Consider the following 21370-nt stretch of genomic DNA (forward strand, 5'->3'; position numbering starts at 1 on the left):
GCTTTGAGGCTCGCCTTGTTGTTAATCACTAGGAAACTAAAGCTTGGCTTGATGGTTTATTTGTGGTTGGGTCACACGGTTCTGTTCTGTAACTGTTGTCACCAGGGTGCATCCTGACTTCATAACCGCGCAGGGACATATTATTCAGCGGCCTGCCTAGAAATCCCGGTAATCTGTCCGTTACCGCTTCAAAACCATTCGGCACATTCACGTCTTCTAGAAGTTCCAATAAAGGTTCGGGGTTTGACAGAAGCTGGTCCACAGTTCCCCGAGAGTCTTCCGAGACCTAGTCGAGGCCGTAGGTTATCGCGATCTGTCTCGCACTTTTCCTGGGAATCGTGAACCCTGTTGGCCATCGATAGGGAATCGAAGAGAAGAACATGCGACGAAGTGATGGTAGCTCCACCGTAGCACTGTCACTAGCTACATATATACATTGTACGCTATCACTAAATCCCTAAACCCGACACAAAATTCTGACGGGCTACTTAAGGCAGAATGGAGTTTTGACAAGGGGATGATATCATTTACACCACAACGTTTTCGCATATGCTTGACTTTCACAATGTCAACCGTGAGAGACGCCCAAGGGTGTTCTCGCTGTGCGCAGCACTCTGGGTGTTGAGACCTGATTGGTAGAGGGCTTTGTCGATGATGCCGGTAGATGTCAATAACTCCTGCAAGATTGAGAGATTCATAGTATCTAAGATTGCTTATACCAAGCTTTTAACTAATTGGAAACCTCGGCAAGTGGATAGAGCAACGAACTGAGCAGCTTGCACAGGGCTGTCCGACTATCTTGAAGAATCCTTCTAGAAATTCCAAGCCGATTCCGCTCCCGTTTTGGGAATGGGGTTGCTCGCGGCCGCGAGGTGCCTGACAGGCTTTGCAGTTTCGAAATTCCTTAGTTGTCGATCATTGCTCCCCCGGAGCCGCTGCGGGTTAGTGGTCTTACCTGATTAGTCGCTGGTGAATTCTGGTTTCGCGTCCGAACGCCAATCCCGTGTCCGAGATTCATGGTTACCAGTGTATCAAGGAACTGCAGGTGATGTGATTCCAACACAGAGCCAGAGCTGTGAAAGAATCCAGACTTTGCATCTGACGTAATAGGAAAACACCAACTCAAGGCGGGTAGGTCCTGAAGTGGTAACTGCTTCCTAGCGTGAAATATCTTTAAAGCTCTACTCAATAATAGTGATGTTTTCAATTGAAATTTTTTTTGTTGGAATTTTTAATGGGTGTCATCTCCTGAGACGGTGTCTCAAATGTATCCATTTTATCGGATGCGGGTGCGTCTCGCGCCCCGACTAACACCGACGTGCGGCTGAATTCCGTTCGCCGTTTGAAGACATTTCAAGAATCAACAACGATGGGACGAATTGAATGCCAACTGAATTATATATGTAGAATTTATCGGCAGGCCCTTGTTTTGATATCGTGATTTTCCGATCATTTTCTGGAATCTCAGGAAAAAAGAAACATTTCTTCTTGGGCGATGGCCAGAATCATGCATGCGATTACGATTTGTGCATGCACCCAATCTCTGAGGTAGGTGTGCATGCGCACGCTGCATGAATCGTGTCTCAGAACCATTTCGGCGTTAAGAAGACCCCTAATCACCGTAGTTGCAGCCGTTGTACTTTGTGTTTTGACCTGATTTGACTCGAAAATCGACAATGTCATGTTAGTCATGACTTGATGACGGCGCCCCCCTCTAAGTTGGGTCATTCTCGTTCTAAAGGGATATTAGAGTTTAGTATCTCGCTCTAACCGTTAGTTGACGAGGTGTCCCCTTCGTCCTCAGTCCAGTCAGAAAAAGGGCTAGAATTTCTATGCTTATAAAGCAGACAACTCTGTTTCTCTTATCAATCAGCGACCGTGTCTGTTGCCCAGACTTTGAGTCATAGCCCGCAATGGTAGTCCTATGGAAGGATGACAGATAGTGCTACAGTGGCTGCCAGAGCTGTCAGAAGAGGCTTAGTACTCTTTCCAGCCATTTAGATCGTTCTGACTCAGAAATAACGTTACAGCAGAAGATTCAAGTACCGCTTATATAAGCAATCATGACCCAATTCAAGTGTTTTCAAAGTACGATAAACGATTGGAAAATCGCTGTGCGCCAAGAAGGCGGCTTCATATCCAATTTCGTGCACAAGGAAGATCCCGTCTTGGCTAATATTCCGCAAGGTTCGATTACAAATGTAGGCATATTTTCAAGTAAGCAAGTTGCAGACAGTACTAGACCCTTGACAGCACAGATTCCCCTATGTATCTCGATTAAACCCCTAATATCTAGCTCGCAACACGGTGTTTTATTCTTGCCCGTTAACATATCTGACCGTCCACGGCGGGATCACCTATCGCCCGTCTTGCACATCATTGTGGATGAAGTTACACGATTAGTGATGGTCACTTGTACACATGCTTAGTGTTGTCCCCACTTTCAATGAACGTCAACTTGCTTGCGTCAACTTGCATACGGGATTAAGCAGTCTTTACACTATATACTAGCTCAGGCAACTCTAACTTCGCACAAATGCAATTCTAGAACGCCATGACATCGGGAATCGATGGCCAAGAGCTCTCATGGAACGTGATTCCGTCATCTCTTCACAAATATATCTTACAAACATAACTATGACTCCATGTTGCAACTACTTAAAACTTCTTCCAACCTGGAGGTGATGTAAACTGTCACAGCTTGGTGGCAACCGGGTTTCCGCATTGGAACGATCTAATCTGAGTCCCCAGGCGCAGTTATAACTTAGAGCTGCTAAGTGATTTCTTCTGCTTCAGTCGGACGACGCCCTATGATAGTATAGTTAGGTATCGGCCAATGTCATGATGATAGGAACCATACCTCCTGATGGCATGTCGCCAGCAACGTCCCATCTTTGCTAAATATTCTCTGGGTGACAACGCCACGTCCGTCGCCAGACCAAGGGCTCTCCATCTCAGAAAACATCCATTCATCTGCGCGGACTTTCTTTGGGTTATGAAAGTAGATCACACTGTAGGTTGCAGTCAATATTGTGGTACGTCTGATGTATGTAATCCCACGTCTTTTAGCGAACAAACTTACTGGTCAAGCGACACCATCATTCCAATCTCTGGTTGTCCCTTCATGCTTTCAACAGTTCCGCTGCCCTCAAAATCATTGAGTTTGATCACATGTTCCTTGACCTCAGGCGACAGCGTATTAATGTCATCAGCCTTGAAGGGAAACCGCCATAGCCTGTGGATGCGGCTCACAGTCCCAATGAAGTAACTGTCGCTAACGTAGGCCAAAGCGCTCAAATGCGCCTGGTGTCCACCTGCTTCGCTGATCTTGCCTCTCGCACGAACCCAATGCCTAGACTTTTTGTTTTCAGGCGGGCCATCTTTGTTTGTGACTTCGATACGGTAGCTCTCGAACGGCGACGTGCCGTTTCCAAAATCCTCCTCGTAATCATCTGGCGGAGGCTTCACGCCTGATGGCATGGCAGCGGCATGGCTCACCTGCTCCCTACCACCGCTGTTGTCTTTAGTGAACGACATAGTCACCGTAAAGATAGCCTTGCCACGTTGCCGCGCCTGTACTGTTCTGGTGCAGAACGATCGTCCCTCGCGCACCCTTTCTACATGGTACAGAATTGGAACGCTTGAGTCGCCCGCTAGAACGAAGTAGCAATGGTAAGAGTGAACCACAAAATCTGCCGGCACAGTACGTTGTGCCGCCTGTAGAGCATCATCAGTCACGATCTCCTTGAAGGGTTTGTGTATCCATACCGCGAGCGTCTGCGCGATAACTGCGCCGCCATATATACCTCTGGCTCCGGGAGGATGCCACAGCTCTCTGGTATTCGTGAAGATGTCCTGATAGATGAGTCAGCAGGCGCGTAGACCTCGCTAGCGATGGCGAGAATATGTTGTCTGGAAGAGGCGCGTACAGGGCCAATGATGCTGAGATCGGTCAATTCGAGCGCGTTCTCAATCTGCGCCTTACTCGGGTCTACGTCCGGAGCCTTGATCAATGTGGCTCGGCCAGCCATGGTGCACCACGACTCAAAGACGTCTTGTTCAGTCTGCCCACTTGCACTACAAAGTTCCTCTTCTCTGCTGGGAGCTAATTGCACAAACACAGCTGGGCCTTCTGTTACAGCAATTGAGTATCGTCAGTAAGGTAAGTCGTTGATCAACAGGCCGTACGTATGTCCGTATGTCTTGACTTCAATGCAAATAGCTACGGGTTGAGGCCTGTAAATTTTGCCGAGGTTCGGGCCTCTGGCAGTTGACACGCACAGTGGATCTAGCCGATGGAGACTTGCTCTGGTGCCCGGACTTTTGGAACGGAGCACGTGGCTATCATAAATGAGTCTTGGCATTGCTCTTTTGACTGAAGACTGGAATAAAACAGAATAACGAACGCAATCTTAGAAATGCGGATTGTACAAAGGATCTTCGTAAAATGCACGTCAGACGCCCAGACGTGTTTCAATTTGGGCCCAATAAACGTGCAACAAAGGCTCAGACGTGGTGAAATGTTGTTCGTCCTTTTGACCTCCGACGCTGCGGGCTTCTGTTAGTAGGGCGAACAACAAAAGGTTCACTTTTTTCAACTATGGTTACATCCCATGCTTTGGAGGTCATTGCTGCCTGCATTGTATCTCATGAAAAGCCCGCCTATCTATGCGCTGGTCAGGTTCATGACAACAAACTTGATTCCATTCACGTGCGTCGAATTTGTGAGGCTTTCTAAACAACTTTGCCTCAATTGAAGCTATAAGCCCTGGGAATTCTCGGAAGAGTAGCCGAACCTGAGCCCCTGAAAGCCCCTGGAAACCCCTGAATAAAAAAAGTCTGGCTCCACCGCACCACGTGGTCAAGTTTAAGGTCCTGTTGAAAAGCACAACATTTAATTCTCTTACGCAACAAACCCACTCATATCATCATCATTCAACAAAAGCGAATATGAAACCGTCAAAATATTATTTGCACTAGCCGCGAATCGAACGCGGGGCCCATCGATGGCAACGATGGATTTTACCACTAAACCACTAGTGCTTGTGTTGTTGTTGAATAGAAACGTCTTATATTCCTCTAGATTAGATAAATTGAGACTGTGCCCTCTCGTACCTGTGTGGAGCGTGTGTCATCTGAACAGAAAAGGGACATCCACCCAACACTGGAGGGCGGCAAACGCGCTTGCAGAAATCAAAAATATTGTGCAGTATGTAAAGCTGAAGACAAAGCTTTCCACCATATGTATGTGCATACCGTCTGCTGCGGTATGCTTAAAACGAAGATATTGCGTATCTATTGCCTACTTCCACAGTCGCCTGTTTGACAAACCCATATTTGCGCTCGATAGTGTATGTTGGATAGTTGATACTTGCAGTACCACTCAGAAGTAATGGCACGCAGAAGGGTGATTGTGACAGAGACGCCTTATTCAATGTATTCAATGTCAGCGCCCTTATCACAAACACACATATGAGCAACCACTGCACAGCCTACACATAGGATGCAACATTCCTCTTGAAATGTCGAGTCTGATGCTGGTCATGATCACGAGAAATACACATTCTAGTCAACTTCTATGGCTGAGACCCTCGGCTTTGTAGCGGGTGCAGATACCGGTCAGGAAACTGTCATGAATCATCCTTTCAGATAGGCAAAAGCTATTGCAAGGGACCAAGCCAAGGAGCATAATCTTGTCAACGTCCCTAAGCGTTGTAGCCGAACTCAGGTTGTCACTGGGTCTCACCGAGATTATCATGGGTTTCCCTATCAACCACAAGACAGTACGCGGTCAGGACGCGCATGTTAAACTGGCTAATGAAGTCTTGTCATACTTGTCTCTAAAGACAGGCGAAATATTATGATCACGGTCACTATAGGCGGCACTGTGAAGACGCAATGCCGCCTAAGGCCTCATAGATAGAATGTATGTACAGGTCCCTGAGTTGAAGGACAGTATCATGACTATGATAATATAAGAGATGTTAACCGACAATTACTCTGTAGTGAGTGATGTGGAGGGAAAGCATGATCTTGAAGGCACGAAGATTCAAGATGAAAAATTGAGGTTGGTGGAGTCACTGTGCAATCGGACATAACACACAACACGTTGAGCATTTAGCAACACGCCCCAACACAGAAAAGGGAACACCCAATGACGAAAATACTTCGCTTTTGAGGTCACCGCGCGGAATTGAGGAAAGATTATGATGGTCTATTGACTGAAACTGTTAACTTGCGTCAGCATTTAAGTTCAAAACCAAGTGATCAGGACTATCTGATAACTGGCGAATCGAATGCATCATCTGATGAACTGCGAAAAAGAGTAAGCGACATGACAAGAGATACCATGAGGATATAATAGAGCATCTGAAAGAGCGAATCAATGAAAGAAATTCCAACACGTCGTTGTTGAAGACAGGCAGAGATTGGGAGGAGGAATACAGATGGGACCGCCGTGCTAGGAACCGGCCAAGACCGTCAGTGACCACACGACGCTCGAGTTTACAAGAACGGGCTGGCACAACATCTGCGACACTTCCCTTCATTAGAACCGATATGATCTCTTCCCTCATGTCCACTCCATCGCCTGTATCTAATTCTATTAGTTGCAACTCTAAAGGAACGACTCTTAGTAGTCTATGGGAATTGTATCTTCACTAGAGCAAGATAGCAAGTTCAATGATATGTAGTATGTGAATGAGCTTATCTAGTAATGGATCACCCTGGAGCTAAATTTCATAGAAGGACCCGTTTTATAATTCGATAGAACCTAGTAGGATATGGTTTGGCCAATTTCATTTATAACATTATGGAACCTCTAAATTTATTGTTTGCTATTTGTTTATTCTTGTTGAAATCAAACGGAGTGGTTTTGGCTATACTATACTATAATTACTACTATTAATTTTGGATTCATCTCAAGATGACTCTGATCCAACGTCCATATTGCTTTGCAGAACTTCCGAAGGTGTAATGATGTCCCGGACACCCATGGTATAGCCAACCTTTCTTCTCAACCACAGGTCAGAAAGACAGCCGTGAAAACTTTTGCATCCTTATTGAAGACATTCAGAGATAGTACGTATTTCGCGATCTAGAAGCAGCATAATGTGCATTCTATCTGCCCACAATGTCCTCGGGCAATCATTGGGTGTGGATCTTAATTTTGCAACAAGTCCTCAAAATGGCTCCCATCTACTCGTGCGGTTACGTGCCGGTTGACGAAATGATTGCCACCACGTTAAGATATTGGTTTCCAGTACCTCTACATATTGAGGCCAGAATATGAGAGCAAATAAATATACAACACAATGACTCAGTGACATTAATTGTTTAAATGTCAAAACTGTGCCTCAGTCAACTTTTTTAGGGCTATGACATCCACTCAAATTATAAATTGAACTTGAAGCTAAGATATCTGTAAGGGTTATAATAACCCAGAAGATGTTTCAAATTTTATTCATGCCGTCTTTAGCATTCTTGTAAACTTGAAAACAGTGTATCATAAGTTACTAACACATTTAGATGAATGTTGGCAACAAGGTTTAACTTGTAAGCTACTCGCTATCTCGTCTGCCTAATAAATTTGATGAGCTAGTTGACGAAATACTTTGTCCACCTGATGAGTCCCAGGAGGCCTCATTTCAACAGCAACCAAGATGTCCTGCAGAATACAGAGAATCTGCATTGTTCTCAAGATACCACGGTGGACACATTAAGCACGTAGCGTGCCCCAGCGTGCCCACGGATTCAGAGATGTCCTATCCCGCTGTCAAATATGAACACTAAGTTCCGTAAGGCAAATCACAAAATTTAACGCATCGTGGTGGTGGCGGTGGCGGTAGTTGTGGGAGATCACAGCCATGATTCTTAGTGTGGCAAGCACGTGCGGTGTTGTGGTTCTGCTTTCGTGACTATCGTTGCAATGAGTATCGACGCTGCTGCTCAACAGAGTTTGGACTTCCCAACAGAGGAAGTATAGATAGATAATACAACAATAGAATTGGGACTAGCGAACAACTATTACTCAAAGGGCTGTCTCGAAATTCCAGATCGCTGTATGTTTACCACTTTTGTCTGTTGGCCTATATGTCAATGGCCGCTGATTTATAGCTCATGTTTGGTAACCAAACGTTGATCTCCTTGCAGTCCAAACTGCCATTGTGAATGGAGCTAGGCTTGGGCACCCTAACTTGGTGTGTGGAAGCCTCCTCTAATGCTACTTGTCGCCTCATTGTGTCAACGCTGGGTATGCAACTTCAAACCGAGCTGGTATTCGAGAACCGATCCCTTCGGGTTTGGATCAGGACGTGATGAGTACCACATATTTTTCATATCAAGTCAACTCCACAGAAGCAACTAATTATGTAATCATCTCGCATTTCATCAGTTTCCTATCCGACTACCTCAATTAGATGCTCATATTTACCATCTTTCATCAAAATTTACCGGCCTAGCACCCACTATGATAGGAGCCTTGACTAGGAAATACATATTATAAGAGCGATACGGCGGCTGCGTTGCGCAACGTGGGTGAAACCGTTAGCAACCAAGTCCGCAGCAGCTCGCAGGGAGACAACTACAATGCCGAATGGTTGAAAGCACAACTCGAATCGAACTCGGAGCAAGGTTGATTCTTCAGAGAAATGAACAGATCATCTAAGGATTTCTAGGAACCCCTCAAGTCATGATTAGAAGGTAAGGTAATGATCATTCAAGTTCTGGGATGCCAGGCATTTGCTCAGGATTTGCCCACGGTAATTTTATGTTCAACCCCGCCCCGCTCATCACCCCTGCCTTGCATGTCTACATGCACACATGACATACGTCAACATCAAACATGATCAATACTTAATTCTCTCCTAAACTTGAATTAGCTATAGATACATCTAAGCAATAACAGACAGTCATGCCGTCTTCATCATCATTAAGCATTCTTGTGTTCACCAAGACGGCAGGTTACCGTCATGAGTCTATTTCCGCAGGCATTGAAGCCTTGAAGAAATTCGCGGCGGCATCAGACCTCATCACCTGCGATACCACTGAAGACGCTTCAGTCATTAACCTATCAAGTCTCTCGCAATATCGCGTGCTAGTATTCTTGCACACTAGCGGCGACTTTCTAGACAAAGCACAACTTGATGCGCTCAAAGGATTCATCAGGAATGGGGGCGGGTTCGTTGGCATCCACGGTGCCGCTGCTGGCATGCCTCAGGATGAATGGTATGGGAGACTGTAAGCAAGTTCAGAAAATCGGTTTATACCCTTTTTAGCATGTCTACAGAGCCCGATGGTGCCTGTCAAAAGCAACTGTTTCTTTGTGACTGTTTCACAATACACCTAAGAACCCCTTGACCCATCCTAGAGAACAAGTGCTAAGTCCGAATGCTGTAGTGTTGGTGCCGCTTTCACCGAACACCCCAAACCACAGGATGGCGTAGTTAAGATTGAGGACACGGCGCACGCGCTCACAAAGGGTTTGTCAAACCAGTGGAAATGGCATGATGAGTGGTACAATTTCAGGTCGAACCCACGAGATAACGTCCATGTTCTCATGAGTATCGACGAGAGCTCTTATGAAGGGGGTACTATGGGTAATGATCATCCACTTGCTTGGTGTCAGGAATTTGAAGGCGCTAGATCGTTCTACACGTCACTCGGGCACTTTGATGAGGCATGGAGAGACGAAAGGTTTCATGAACATATCAAGAGAGGAATTTACTGGGCAGCGTGCCTATTGTAACAATACGGTACATGCGATCTAAGTGCGATTAGAATAGTGGTATGCTTCACTATCGTATTGTTAGAACAGGCACCGATTAGGGCGTGTACTTAATATCACCTCTAATATGATTTACTTTAGGCCAACCTCCGTCAACTCACCATTCTTTCTTTGTAACCATTATAATCTTGTCGCCCAAAACGAGGACCACCGAGGCCACGATGTTATGAGGTTTAGCGAAACTCTCAACGATTAAGGGAAGACTGACTTCACCCTGACAATTTATCAATCACTTTTTGGTTTGATCAATGGTTATTTGTCATGTCCGTATCAATGCGACCCCTAAATTGAATCATGTTGGAATTTCGCTTTTTGAAGATGGACATATAATATTGGCTTACGGGTCTTAATCGCTTGCTGATCGATCCAAGTGTTTCACGGCAACTGGATCATGAGCCGGCCGGAGTATCGGAACCGAGATTCTTTATATTATTGGGGCCCGGCTAGGTTGTTGTTGAATGGCCAAACCAATTTTTTACCATTCAGGAATGCGCTCTGAGCGTTAAGATATGTATCAGCAAGAATTATATTGCAACATCTCCACATTCGCAGTGCATATACTTGCTGATAGCATATTTCCCTTCTTCTTTTTGATGACAAGGTCGAAACAATCGTATCTTAATGGAAGCAAGTAGTGATCATAGTCAATACTGTAAAATGCGTTTTTGCCTCGGCTAGGGTGAAGACCCGTCCCTTGAAATGATCGAGAGGATAGGTTGAATTTTCTATCTCGTGATTATGCGTTGAACTTGATCCAAACAATTCTTTACTATTTTGTCTGCACTTGCGGGATCAGGCCACAGCCAATTTTAGCATGTGACGTGTGTAATACCGGGAGGTAGCGAGGCTTATGCAGTCAGTCATGACACTGAGCGATTGCCGAGGTGCTGTGCAGGTGTTATACCTAGGACTGTCTACCACCGAGAGCAGGAAGTGACTAGTCTAGACTAGATGATTCGCTAGATTCATGAATGAAGAGCACGAAAGTGTATTGTCGAATATAATCCGAATGCTATTTTCGTTGATTCTAAGATAAATATCGGAGTAATCGTTGTTGTATCCATTAGGTTTCAGCATCACGTCTTTCGGGACGATGTTTAAGCATGGCGGAAGGTATGAAAAGTTTGTGGAACTTTGTTTTTCTTCGCTGACTTTGTGCAATACTAACCTACTTAAATTGGACTAGTATGTGGTCCCAATGTGACCTTGGAGATATGTAGTGTACTACATACAATTGGGCTATGGCCGCCGGGAGTATCCGGGACCTCGTGCAGAGTGCGTAGCCATGTGTTCTTATATTGTGACCAAGCGCTGACAGTACTACAAGCGACCGGCTAAGCCATATCGATGCTAGAATGGACATGTCTGAGCGAACAAATCGGTCTGAGCCAGGGCCGGGCCGCGGTAGTTTCTGATATTCTAAACAAGATCTACCTGATGTGAGAAATGAGAGTGGAAAAACTGCTCCGACTATCCGCTCAACCGTGTCGAATCATGGTAGGTAGCATGTGTTACCCGAACACTGATCTGCTGCGTACCTGCATTTAATTGGAAAGGTCTCTCACTTAGACAGGTGGAGGGTGTCAGACTTTCCCAACCGTGTGGTGCAACCGTGGTGAATATGATCAGGGAAACCCATGATAGAATACTATTTCAGGGTGGATCCGACTGCATTATGATGGGCGAAAGTGGAGTGCAAAAGACCCAATTGGAAAACTTAGTCATTAAGGTTAGGCATGAACAGGATCTTGGCTTGTGGACGTTTCTTGCCGTGGAAATCTTCCACAATCCCACCGTAGTAGCGGTTTGAATGCACTATCGTTTCCAGATATCATACCGATTACCGGCAGAGAGCGACGTTCCCGAGGAGGACGCGTTTATGGCCTCAAAAGAAGAGTGATAGTATAGCAAGACTGGTCGGAATACCTGAAGAGCTCAAGCAAGAGCAGGTTCTTGGCTAGTTCAGGAAAACTTAAATGTCATGTGGGTTTACCCGAGTGACGCCTGAGTACCAACACAGGAAGGTAGATAGATCTGGAGCTAAATAAATTGCTAGGTTAGTCGTATATGTCTAAGATGGTGATGAAGCGCGTCACGTGCTGCCTGGATGCAAACCCAAGCAATCCTTCTCGAAGTAGCAAAATACAACTTAGAGACAGGAGGCACCGCGGCTTATGCAAGCAAGGTATTAAAACTCTTATGGTGACGGACGGTTGGAATAGTTTAGATGGACACGGTGGAACGATGATTTTGTTTAGATGCTGTGGAAAATACTAAAATGCTTACCCAGCAGACCGGAAGGAGTTCCGGTTGAAAGGCGGGGGAAGCCGAAGCGCCATGCTGAAAACATAGTTAGCTACCTTATGGCTTACCTTCGGCCAAATACCCGGGTTAAGGATCAAGGACCTGGAAGAAGTGTCATTACGGTCAATTATGAGAATCGTTATGTTTAATTTCCGAGCAACTAAGCGGTTGTTGCTTTTGTTTGAAGTCAACGAGGTAAGTTAAGTTTTGACCAATAGTAGATTTTCGCAAATGGGCGAAGCAGTCATTTAAGAAGGTCACACGACGCATCACCCCGCAAGGGAAGATCACAAGGACGGGAGATGATATTCTCGAACTTCGTGGGAAGCGACGTAAATGTGATAATTGGACGGTATGAATTCTGGAGATCAAGTCGAAGAAACCTTGGAACTACGGCTCCATAAATCCATTGCGTTTTACTCGCCTTGTGTTAGGAGCTAAACACACCCATGCAAGAGGTTGCTAACCTAGGCCATGACAATTCTGTCGCCAGGCATCATAAGCAATACCGCCAGGCAATAGTAGCAAGCTGATCCGAAGCCGTGACCTTTTTTGACAACCAGGATGGGAAGCGGTGAAGCCTAGGATCAAGGGATGGGTTTGACGTCCAACCAGCGAAGTTACGATCGCAGAAGAGTTTCCAGATTTCGAAGTTAGGCCTGTGTATCTGTAATTCGGGATAGATATCGTGAATGATTGAAGTCCCCAATCTCGATGAGAGGCACCCAGCGAACTTTGATCAGTTGTCCGAGCCTCCGTTCTTGTTCGCTCATTTTCGACGATTGACTCTATCGAACACTATTTTAAGGATCGCATAAGGGGCTAAATGGCCGGATCTAGCGGCCAACCAAATACAATAGAACCAGCCTGGCCAATGATCTACGACTGACCAGCCTTTTCTCTAGCACGAAGGAATTCGATATAGCCAAGCACATTGATGAAAAATAAACATAATGACGCTGCCAACTTTCTTCTAGTCCAAGCCCAAGCAGCAGAGCCTGAGGATCCTTGCCTGCCCCAGGAACCTGGAACTTTTCTAGAAACGGCAAATTCGACTAGAACACCTCCGTATCCATGGTGGACGTGGGGGAACGATGGTCCAATGGGACCTAGCTTGTTTGGAAACGGCCAACGTTAGTCGACACCCCCTTTAGAGAATGTTAACAGAAGTGCTCTGATCCCATCCCTTAGACGGCAGGTCAGGAAGCTGAGGTCACAGTTCCAAGAATTTCTTCATGCCTATGCGATCTCTATGGTTTCAGGAGAGCTAGCGTCCCACCGCGCGTGTGCCGAAATACGATTCATAATCATGGCCACAGCTGGAGATATATCGTGTGCGATAACAAGGTGACGGATTGCAGACGGTTATGCCGTCTTATCGTCGGACAGTGGCGCCGGAATTGTAATCTGCGGCCACTAACACGCAGATTTCGCACACTCCGGCTCTTGCACTCGGGCATTTCAATCGAGCCTCGTCTGTCAAGAAAAATGAAAGGCGAAGGTCGAGGAAGTGGTCGTTGGCCTCGTCATGCATCGAGTTAGTACGAAAGGCTTCAAGTAATGATGCTCGGCATCAATGACGAGGAGAAATCAACTCAGGGACCGAGATCTGCTCTGCAAGGGTGCAGGGTAATATTGCTTTCAAGGTTGGCCACGGGGTCGTTTTCGAACCTTACCGAGCATACCTACTCAGGTCACTTGACCATAATAATTGGCAACCCGGTGAGAAGAGCATCTGCGTAAGTAGCGGATGGAAGTACCACGGAGCGCATACGTTTGTAAGTAAGCTGCATTGTTAGCACATGAATTGCGCGATGATCTATCGGGATCACGGCGAATAAATGATCTGGTAGACACGCCGCATCGCCATGGCTAGCTGACCTGCCGAGGCGTTTTGTTCAGGGATTCTTGGGCGGGCGTACCTGACAGACTGATAGGTTGTTAGAGCTTAGTGGGCAAGCAAAGCTCTAGAACGAGTGGGTTACGACCCCCTAGCGTGCATTCCGGGGCACTTTGGTGCCCCCAAAAAATCCGGACAAGGTACTTGGTGGTCGCAGCCCGCTACTGCGACCCGTGCTCTTAGCGGAGTCCTGGCTGTGCAGTGCTAAAAATTTTGCGTGCTTGTGAGATCAATCAACAACTACCCAGGTTAGGTCATGCTTCCCTTCGCTCCAGTACTACTTAACATTTCTATGCCAACATCCAACCGTGACTTGTAATATTCTACACAACCCGAGTTTATGCGTTGCCGTCTCCGTGTTATTACGCCTTCAAGCTTGGCACGTATATAATCATATCTGTTAGGCTCCGACCTCCATTTTTCATACTCATATTCCAGCCTACACCCTCCGCCAGCTGCACAGAAGAGGCGTTCTGGTCCATTCCTTCCCGTCTTCCTAACCTAATCATCCCTTTCGAGCGGCTACCACCAGGGAATAGTACTGCCTAATGTCTCAGAACTGACGTCTTCGCCATTGTCGTCCTCTGTTTTTCACTCGCTTCGTTTGGCATTACCAGGGGGGTTTGAAGGGACGAATCACTATCTACGTTCTTTGAAAGTGCTGTTGACGTGTCACCACAAAGCAACTCGCAGCGCAGACAGGGCCATGTTCTCCACCGCTGTGTCGTACTGGATTTACTAGCACTCTGTGCCTTTCTCACCTTGCATACGCTTGATGACATTGACCATTGTCGGTAAAAGTGGTTCCAGAGTCCGCCGGGTGTTCATGCGAACCACAATTACATGATCCGGAAGACGTCAGGCCCAATCGAGGTCCCCCCTAGGCAATACAGTTGTTTGGCAGTACAAGCCACTCAGTCATCTCATTTCTACATCTGGGAGAGTATCGCCGATCAGTACTCCAAACCCAAAATCGTAAGTAGCTTGGTGTTGTGCCTGTACAAATCACAGCTGCGCCGTAAACTCAATTCGGGCCTGGATATTAATATTCGTGGGACATCGATGAACCTATCGGCATATTAGTTCCCAAAATCAACCTGAAGAAAAGCGATGAGTCGCTATAAAATTCATAAGGTTTTGGATTGATACGTTGCTAGCCAGGAAACTAGTACGTACCTGGCTCAAGCCAACAGCAACATGGAACCCCCACCGATGCTTCTGCCGAAAGGCATCGTCTTCAACCACAATCGTGTCTACAAGGAGGTCGCCAGTTTTCCAGTAGTTCCACCTGAAAAGATCATCGAATATTGGCATGGTAACTAGATTATATCTTTAATCCGTGAGGCTTACAGCAAAACTAATCGAGTTTCAGTATACACGACCACTTTCGGGAAGCTAAAAGATCCTACTGCCAACCGCCTGGAAAATTTCTGGTGGCATGTCATGGGTAGTGACAGGCGCATGCTCTCCGGGCAGACACTAGCCAAGATATTTGAACAAATATCTAATGGCCCAACATTCGTGCCGCTCAGGGGCCCACCCAACCGATATGAAGGTCCTATACCAGTATGCTCGCTTCATCTCTTAATTTATTTATTTATTTTTATTTAGGAGAACCGTACTGATGGAAGACCAGACCATGGCAAAGAACCTGCTTGAGACGCTGTCTCAGAATGATATTCAAAGGCTCCAACCTGTGAGCAGTGACGGTAGATCGGACCAGGGGACAGTCAAAGCCATCCCGTCTTCCTCATCTAAGCCGCCACCAGCCCATCCTATACTGAAGAAACCTAGAGGTCCCTCATCATCCGGCCCTCGGCCAACCGCACGCTTTATTTCACCTGCAGGCTCCGATGCAGAGGATGACAAGAAGGAAAGTGAAGCAGACTCATCGACAAGTACTGCTGGGACAATGACCTCGCACCTTAAGCCAACCAATGCTTCAGCTATGAAAGATAGACACAAAAAGCCAGTAGGTGGTGTGTCTAAGAAGAAGATCGTAGCATCGTCCTCCAAACGTCGTCCAGCAATACCAAGAAGGCAAAGCTCGCAATCGTCTGCGACAAGTTCAGAAGTTGGATCACGGGAGGAACGCGCCTCTTTAACCTCAAGGTATCCAGTATCTCAACGATCTGTGTCGCCAATCGCCGAAAGGCCCAGCAAAACTGTTGCAACTAAACCTCAGGACGTCGGTGACCGATTGAGTATCAAAGCGGCCGGGAAGCGTCCTGCCGTCACATCAATGGGTGTATCGGAGCCGGCAACGTTCCGAGTTCCCGTTAACAACCAAGGACGATCTGTGATAGTACAAAACACTCAATCGCCACAACGAAAGCCACAAGCTCAAGGCAAAGAACCAGTTTATGATAACGTTCAATTTAGAGGAAGGCAAGCTGGTCCGCCACATGAAAAGAATGATGGAGAAGAACAAACTCGTACTGAAGCTGCAACATCCACTTCGAATCATCCCCGCTCAGATATTGACATCGTCAGAGCTACACCACGCGAGTCTAAAGTAGGGCGGCGAGGGCTTCCTCAAGGGCTGACTTCAACGAGCACAGCTACAACTTCGACTGTCGCAGCGCAAGGGACTATAATCGAGTTCGATGAAAATGCACCGGCGAGGGCTGTCACCAGTGCCATGCAAGAAGACCTACCAGAAGTTGGACTACAAAGGTCGGGATCATCGGTGACTTTGACGCCCACAGTGCCAAGTAAAACACCAATTGTACCATTAGGTCGGTCAAAGAGTCAGCTTACATTGCTTTTGGAACGTCAAGGAGAAAAGAAACCTCGACGCTAAAATTTACTTTTTTCTTTCTTATCGCCCCCCCATCATTCTGTATATATTTTCGCATATTGGCGTGCGTCATTAGTGCTTGTTGTCATCTCAGATTCTATCAGCAATGGCGGTCCGACAGTAAAAGTTCATGTATTAGTCAGGGTCATCGAAAGGGGTGAGGAAAGGCTCATAACTATGGAGCGGCGAACTTTGTAGCATTTCAAGGTGTCCTGCATATCGGCAGCATTGCACAGGCGTTTTGACAAGGACCTCAGTATCTGATTCTACCGTTTATAAATACATCGTATATCACTGCAGTATAATTTCATAGGGCGATGCGTGGATAATAGGTTTGTAATATGCCTATGCTTCGTTGTTCATTTAGGAATTTCTTCGAAGCCATCGATAAATACTAGGCTTGGTCGTGCATAATAACGCTACGGCAGTTCTGTTACGGCCTGATCCCTGTATTTTGGCTATCACATGCTCCCTATTTTCTCCTCTTGGAGGATGTTGAGCCTCGTTCTACCAGTTCTCAATTCTCCGTTCGTTATTATAAATTTCCATATTCCACTACGCAAGGCTTGTCGTTGAGCTCGGCTAACGTAGATGTAAACGTTGTGGCACCTGAACCCTGTCTTCGGGACATGACAAGTCACAGAAACAGGTCCAGACTCAATCCGACCAAAGATCAGCATTGCCCCTCAATATTAGAGATCCGGGGTCCTCGCATGAAAGCCGTTACAAACCGTCACGACTTCCCCCTACGGGTCCAGTCTGATGGCGGAAGTCCCTCTTATGTTCACCACAGGTAACGAGTATTCCGTTTATGCTCCCCTATGGTTATTGAGACCCTACGACAAGCTCCGACGAAGGACACAATCTGCGATGAATGCACCAAATGAACCAAACTAACGTCGATATTGCACAGGCAAGTATATCTCGTGACACTGCATGCATGTAGCGGAACTACTTACGAGAGAAAAATTACGACATGTCACTGCCTGTCTGACGCATTTGTGCATACATACTATTGCTAATGGGCACTCTAATATAGCTGCCACCTGCAATAACTGCCTGAGCCTCTTCCATGATGGTGCGCCTTTCATCCCGCGCCAGGTCCCAAAGCAAACACCGAAGACCCGCATATTCGCGGACCCCCACGTTCCCACCACCAGCCTACCTACCTACCCGATCCCCGGATATCAACAACGTGACCGTGCCGTTTTAGCTAATTGCACGACTGGCGATCTTCTCCTCATCCCGCACCATTGATCCTGGTACGTTATGTTCAAACTTATTATTCCGCGATTATAGGATCACTGCTTACCGGTCGAAGGGACTGCACATTCCTTATCGGCGGTTTAAAAGCTTCTTTCAAGAGCTAGTTTTCTATCAACTTGATTTCACTGTCCTGACTGTGTTATTAGAAATGGATTACTCAAATACTTTGTTGCCTGATCTCTGCTCGACGCGGGTTGAGATATACTTCCCGAGATGTACAGTACTTTCCGGGATAGCGGATTATAGATCTTTTCTGCAAGTGCACCATTTTCTTTTAAGGTTCATGGTTTCTTTCTTTCTTGGCGTCAGCAGTGGCGCTGACAACCATAGCCAGGGGGGGATAGATCCGCATAAACGAGATGAAATGTTACAAATGTTTTTTTTAAGACGTGAATGTCGGCTGCCATCCATCGTATTTTCCTTCCGTCTCCCCGCGTCATAAATCCTCCGGGGACCTCCCCCAGGCCCGGTGGGCGGGGTGTCCCGCATGAACGCTCGTCACATGGTGGCATTGTTGTGTAACACGACAAGCCCAATATTTGTGTGTATTCTGGTCAATTGTCACGTTCTCATAACCTCTAGCTTATTCTACGACCCCTGGATTGGTCTAGTGTTGAAGGGCTCTCTATCAGGGGGCCCCGGGGGGAGGGGGAAGGCAGAAGCAAGTAAGCTCGAAGAACTTTCCGGAGACGAGGGCACAAATCAACCGCTCAGGTTAGGAGTATATATCAAACTGATGGCGATAAATGCCGTGATATGTTGGACATACGCAGGTTCCTACACTTATTGTGCTCCAACTTCGGTAGGCCAGCACCATGCGTGATGTGTCTGACACCTGATCCACGACCACATAATGATTGGGTAGTATTACATTCTGAATCACGGCAAGTCGCATGTCGTAAGCTTGTAATTGTGATGCTCTGTCTTCCACACTTGGCTCATTTCTATTTCGTGATTGCATACGTGCCAGGGCTGTCTCTCATAGCATCTTCTCAACCGTGGAAATTCAACGCCTTTTGGTCTAAAACGCAGTCGATCAATCATTACGCCGTGGGGTATTCAGGTAACAGTGTAGCCACCATCAACACGCAGGTCTGCTCCAGTAACATATTGCGAAGCATCGGAAAGCAGGAAGGTGACAGGGCCCATCAGGTCGACGGGTTGGCCCATTTTCCCTTGCGGGATGAGCGAAGTCCACTGCCTCTTCAGATCTGGGTTGTCGTCTAGAATCTTCTCGGTTCTGGATGCGGTTGTATTAGTACTTTGCCACAGTTATATTAGCAACGAAGACAGTACATACAAGGAAGTCAGCATGTAACCGGGAGAGATGCAGTTGACTCTGATTCCAGCTTCGGCCCACTCGACAGCCAACGATGCAGCCAAGTGTCGAACTGCAGCTTTAGCACCGTTGTAAGGACTATGTATTCGTCTATGTTAGTGACGGATGGCAGATCCTTCGGTTTTAGTTTAAACTCACGCCTGAGGTTGCGGAACGTTCACGATGCTACCACTCATACTGCCAATGAACACCATGCTGCCAGGGGACTTGCGGTCCATCAGGTGCCTGGCGACCTTTGTTGCAAACAAGTACGTTCCATCAACATTGACGCCCCACAGCTTGCGCATGCGGTCGATAGGATAGTCGACAGCCTTGAAATTCTCCGTGAAACCGGCACTGGTCACAAGATTGTCGATCTTGCCGTGCTCTCTGATAACCTCGTCAATGCAACTTTGGACACTGTCCGCATCCGACACATCGGCGTAGTGAGCAGTCACCTTGGGAACGCGAGCCGACCCCGGGTTTTCTCTTCGAAAGCTCGCAACCAGCTCGGTGGCCTGCTTCTCAGCTTCTTCTTCTATTTAATGAAAAAAAAAAAGTCAGCTTTCATTCTTCTACTGATGTAGTGTGATTTTAATGGTCCTGAAGTTGCGAAGTATGGTCCAATAAAGAAAAGATTATAGCAATAGGGTACCCGAATCCGATAGGTGTACAAAGAGATTACTTTCGGTGAGATGTCCGATAACGCTTTCCTGCCGGCTTCTCCAATATCTCCTCCGACCAATTACTATACCAGAAACAGGAGGAAGTTACTTACTGTTCATGTCGACAATTGCCAAATTAGCGCCCGAAATAACCATACCCTGACCCATCACCAGCCCTAGGCCTCTGGCACCTCCAGTGACAACGCCGACCCTACCCTCCAACGAGAACGAGGCCAGTGTCCGCTTCATATGCTGGCCACCGCGGCCCTGGACTGGTACACTGGACGGCAAGTCACCCTCTTCAGGGTATTCCACGGTGATTGAGTCATCGGTACGGGCAAATGATCCGGGCACAGGCTTCTTCTGTTGCGAGATGGGGGAGGTATGTAAAGACAAGGCAGGTACAATGGTTCGTGGGGCTGCTGAGCGCAAGGCTCTGTGCGAAGTTCGAATGAGGCTTCTCGAAAGCATTGTGATCTGTGGGGTATGTATGCGCGCAATGAACGGACGAATGTCAAATATTTTTAGGTATAAGATGACGGGAAGCTATAAAACAGCTTTAGGAGCTCCTGATCCTAGAGAACGGGAATGACGTAGGTGGGTATAGAGCTGTGGGTTATTATTATAGACTAAAGAAGGACCCTGATCATCTCAAGTGAGCTTGCTATAATTGCAATGGGCTTTGGGGAAATAGATTGAACCCTCTAATTTCTGGTGAGACCGATCCACATACGAGGCGATGCAAAGTTGAAAGAAATCACAATCCACTGCACCTCAGAATTTCTTTAGAAAACTCGAAAAGAATCCAACAAGAAAAATCTCACGATCATGCATCATCAGCACAGCTGTGCTGGCCTTGGTCCCTTGTTGGTCACTGCTCAGAAGAAACACGAAAAATTGCCCCTCTTGCCTTTCTGACCTGACAGCTTAGAGCTATGGTGGGGTCCCCCAAGGATACCCCAGACCGTTGCGCTGGAATACCAACGACCAATACAGTTGCCCACTTGCCAACATGTGGGGGAAATAATGGGCCAAAGTAACGGCTAGGCCGGCGTCGACCCGTCATAAATGCTTTTTACAGTGAGATTGGCCTCTGCGGCTGACCATTTCAGAGGCGATTGACCTGGTCGCTTGCTGATCTAGAGCTCTTGGTGGGGTTGGCACGCTCGAATCTTTTTCAGGTTGGTGAATCGGGAGACGTTCCGGGGAGCAGTACGCTTGTGATCAACTTGTCAAGCTTCCCATACCATTCGTGGAGATTACAGAGCTGCTCGTGCTGGCTTGCGATGTCGGTGTACAGGAAAGGGGTTTCAGAACAGAGTTCAATCGGATA

At 46.9% G+C, this 21370-nt stretch overlaps 4 protein-coding genes and 1 non-coding gene across 5 annotated transcripts; 2 read left to right on the plus strand and 3 right to left on the minus strand.

Annotated features, from left to right (window-relative positions):
• Positions 1-2839: 2839 nt before the first annotated feature.
• On the minus strand, positions 2840-4031 carry BKA67DRAFT_525348 (acyl-CoA thioesterase; the record flags this gene model as incomplete). Its single annotated transcript, XM_046098654.1, has 4 exons — positions 2840-3011; positions 3083-3717; positions 3769-3855; positions 3930-4031. The coding sequence occupies 4 exons, from the start codon at positions 4029-4031 to the stop codon at positions 2840-2842; spliced, it is 996 nt and encodes a 331-aa protein (XP_045953526.1).
• Positions 4032-4972: 941 nt separating this feature from the next.
• On the minus strand, positions 4973-5043 carry BKA67DRAFT_t161. The gene has a single exon. It is a non-coding gene; the product is annotated as a tRNA-Gly (tRNA).
• Positions 5044-8911: 3868 nt separating this feature from the next.
• On the plus strand, positions 8912-9745 carry BKA67DRAFT_663370 (glycosyl hydrolase; the record flags this gene model as incomplete). Its single annotated transcript, XM_046108170.1, has 2 exons — positions 8912-9237; positions 9397-9745. 2 exons carry the CDS (start codon positions 8912-8914, stop codon positions 9743-9745), a joined length of 675 nt encoding a protein of 224 aa, XP_045953527.1.
• A 5440-nt stretch (positions 9746-15185) lies between these two features.
• On the plus strand, positions 15186-16791 carry BKA67DRAFT_540478 (uncharacterized protein; the record flags this gene model as incomplete). The annotated part of the gene is made up of 3 exons (XM_046100779.1): positions 15186-15303; positions 15361-15554; positions 15625-16791. The coding sequence occupies 3 exons, from the start codon at positions 15186-15188 to the stop codon at positions 16789-16791; spliced, it is 1479 nt and encodes a 492-aa protein (XP_045953528.1).
• A 2322-nt stretch (positions 16792-19113) lies between these two features.
• BKA67DRAFT_595169 (uncharacterized protein) lies at positions 19114-20508 on the minus strand (the record flags this gene model as incomplete). The annotated part of the gene is made up of 5 exons (XM_046105131.1): positions 19114-19294; positions 19355-19471; positions 19532-19910; positions 20151-20394; positions 20443-20508. The coding sequence occupies 5 exons, from the start codon at positions 20506-20508 to the stop codon at positions 19114-19116; spliced, it is 987 nt and encodes a 328-aa protein (XP_045953529.1).
• Positions 20509-21370: the final 862 nt, after the last annotated feature.

Source organism: Truncatella angustata (genome assembly GCF_020726525.1).
Source record: "Truncatella angustata strain MPI-SDFR-AT-0073 chromosome Unknown BKA67scaffold_9, whole genome shotgun sequence".
NCBI classification, from domain to species: Eukaryota; Fungi; Ascomycota; class Sordariomycetes; order Amphisphaeriales; family Sporocadaceae; genus Truncatella; species Truncatella angustata.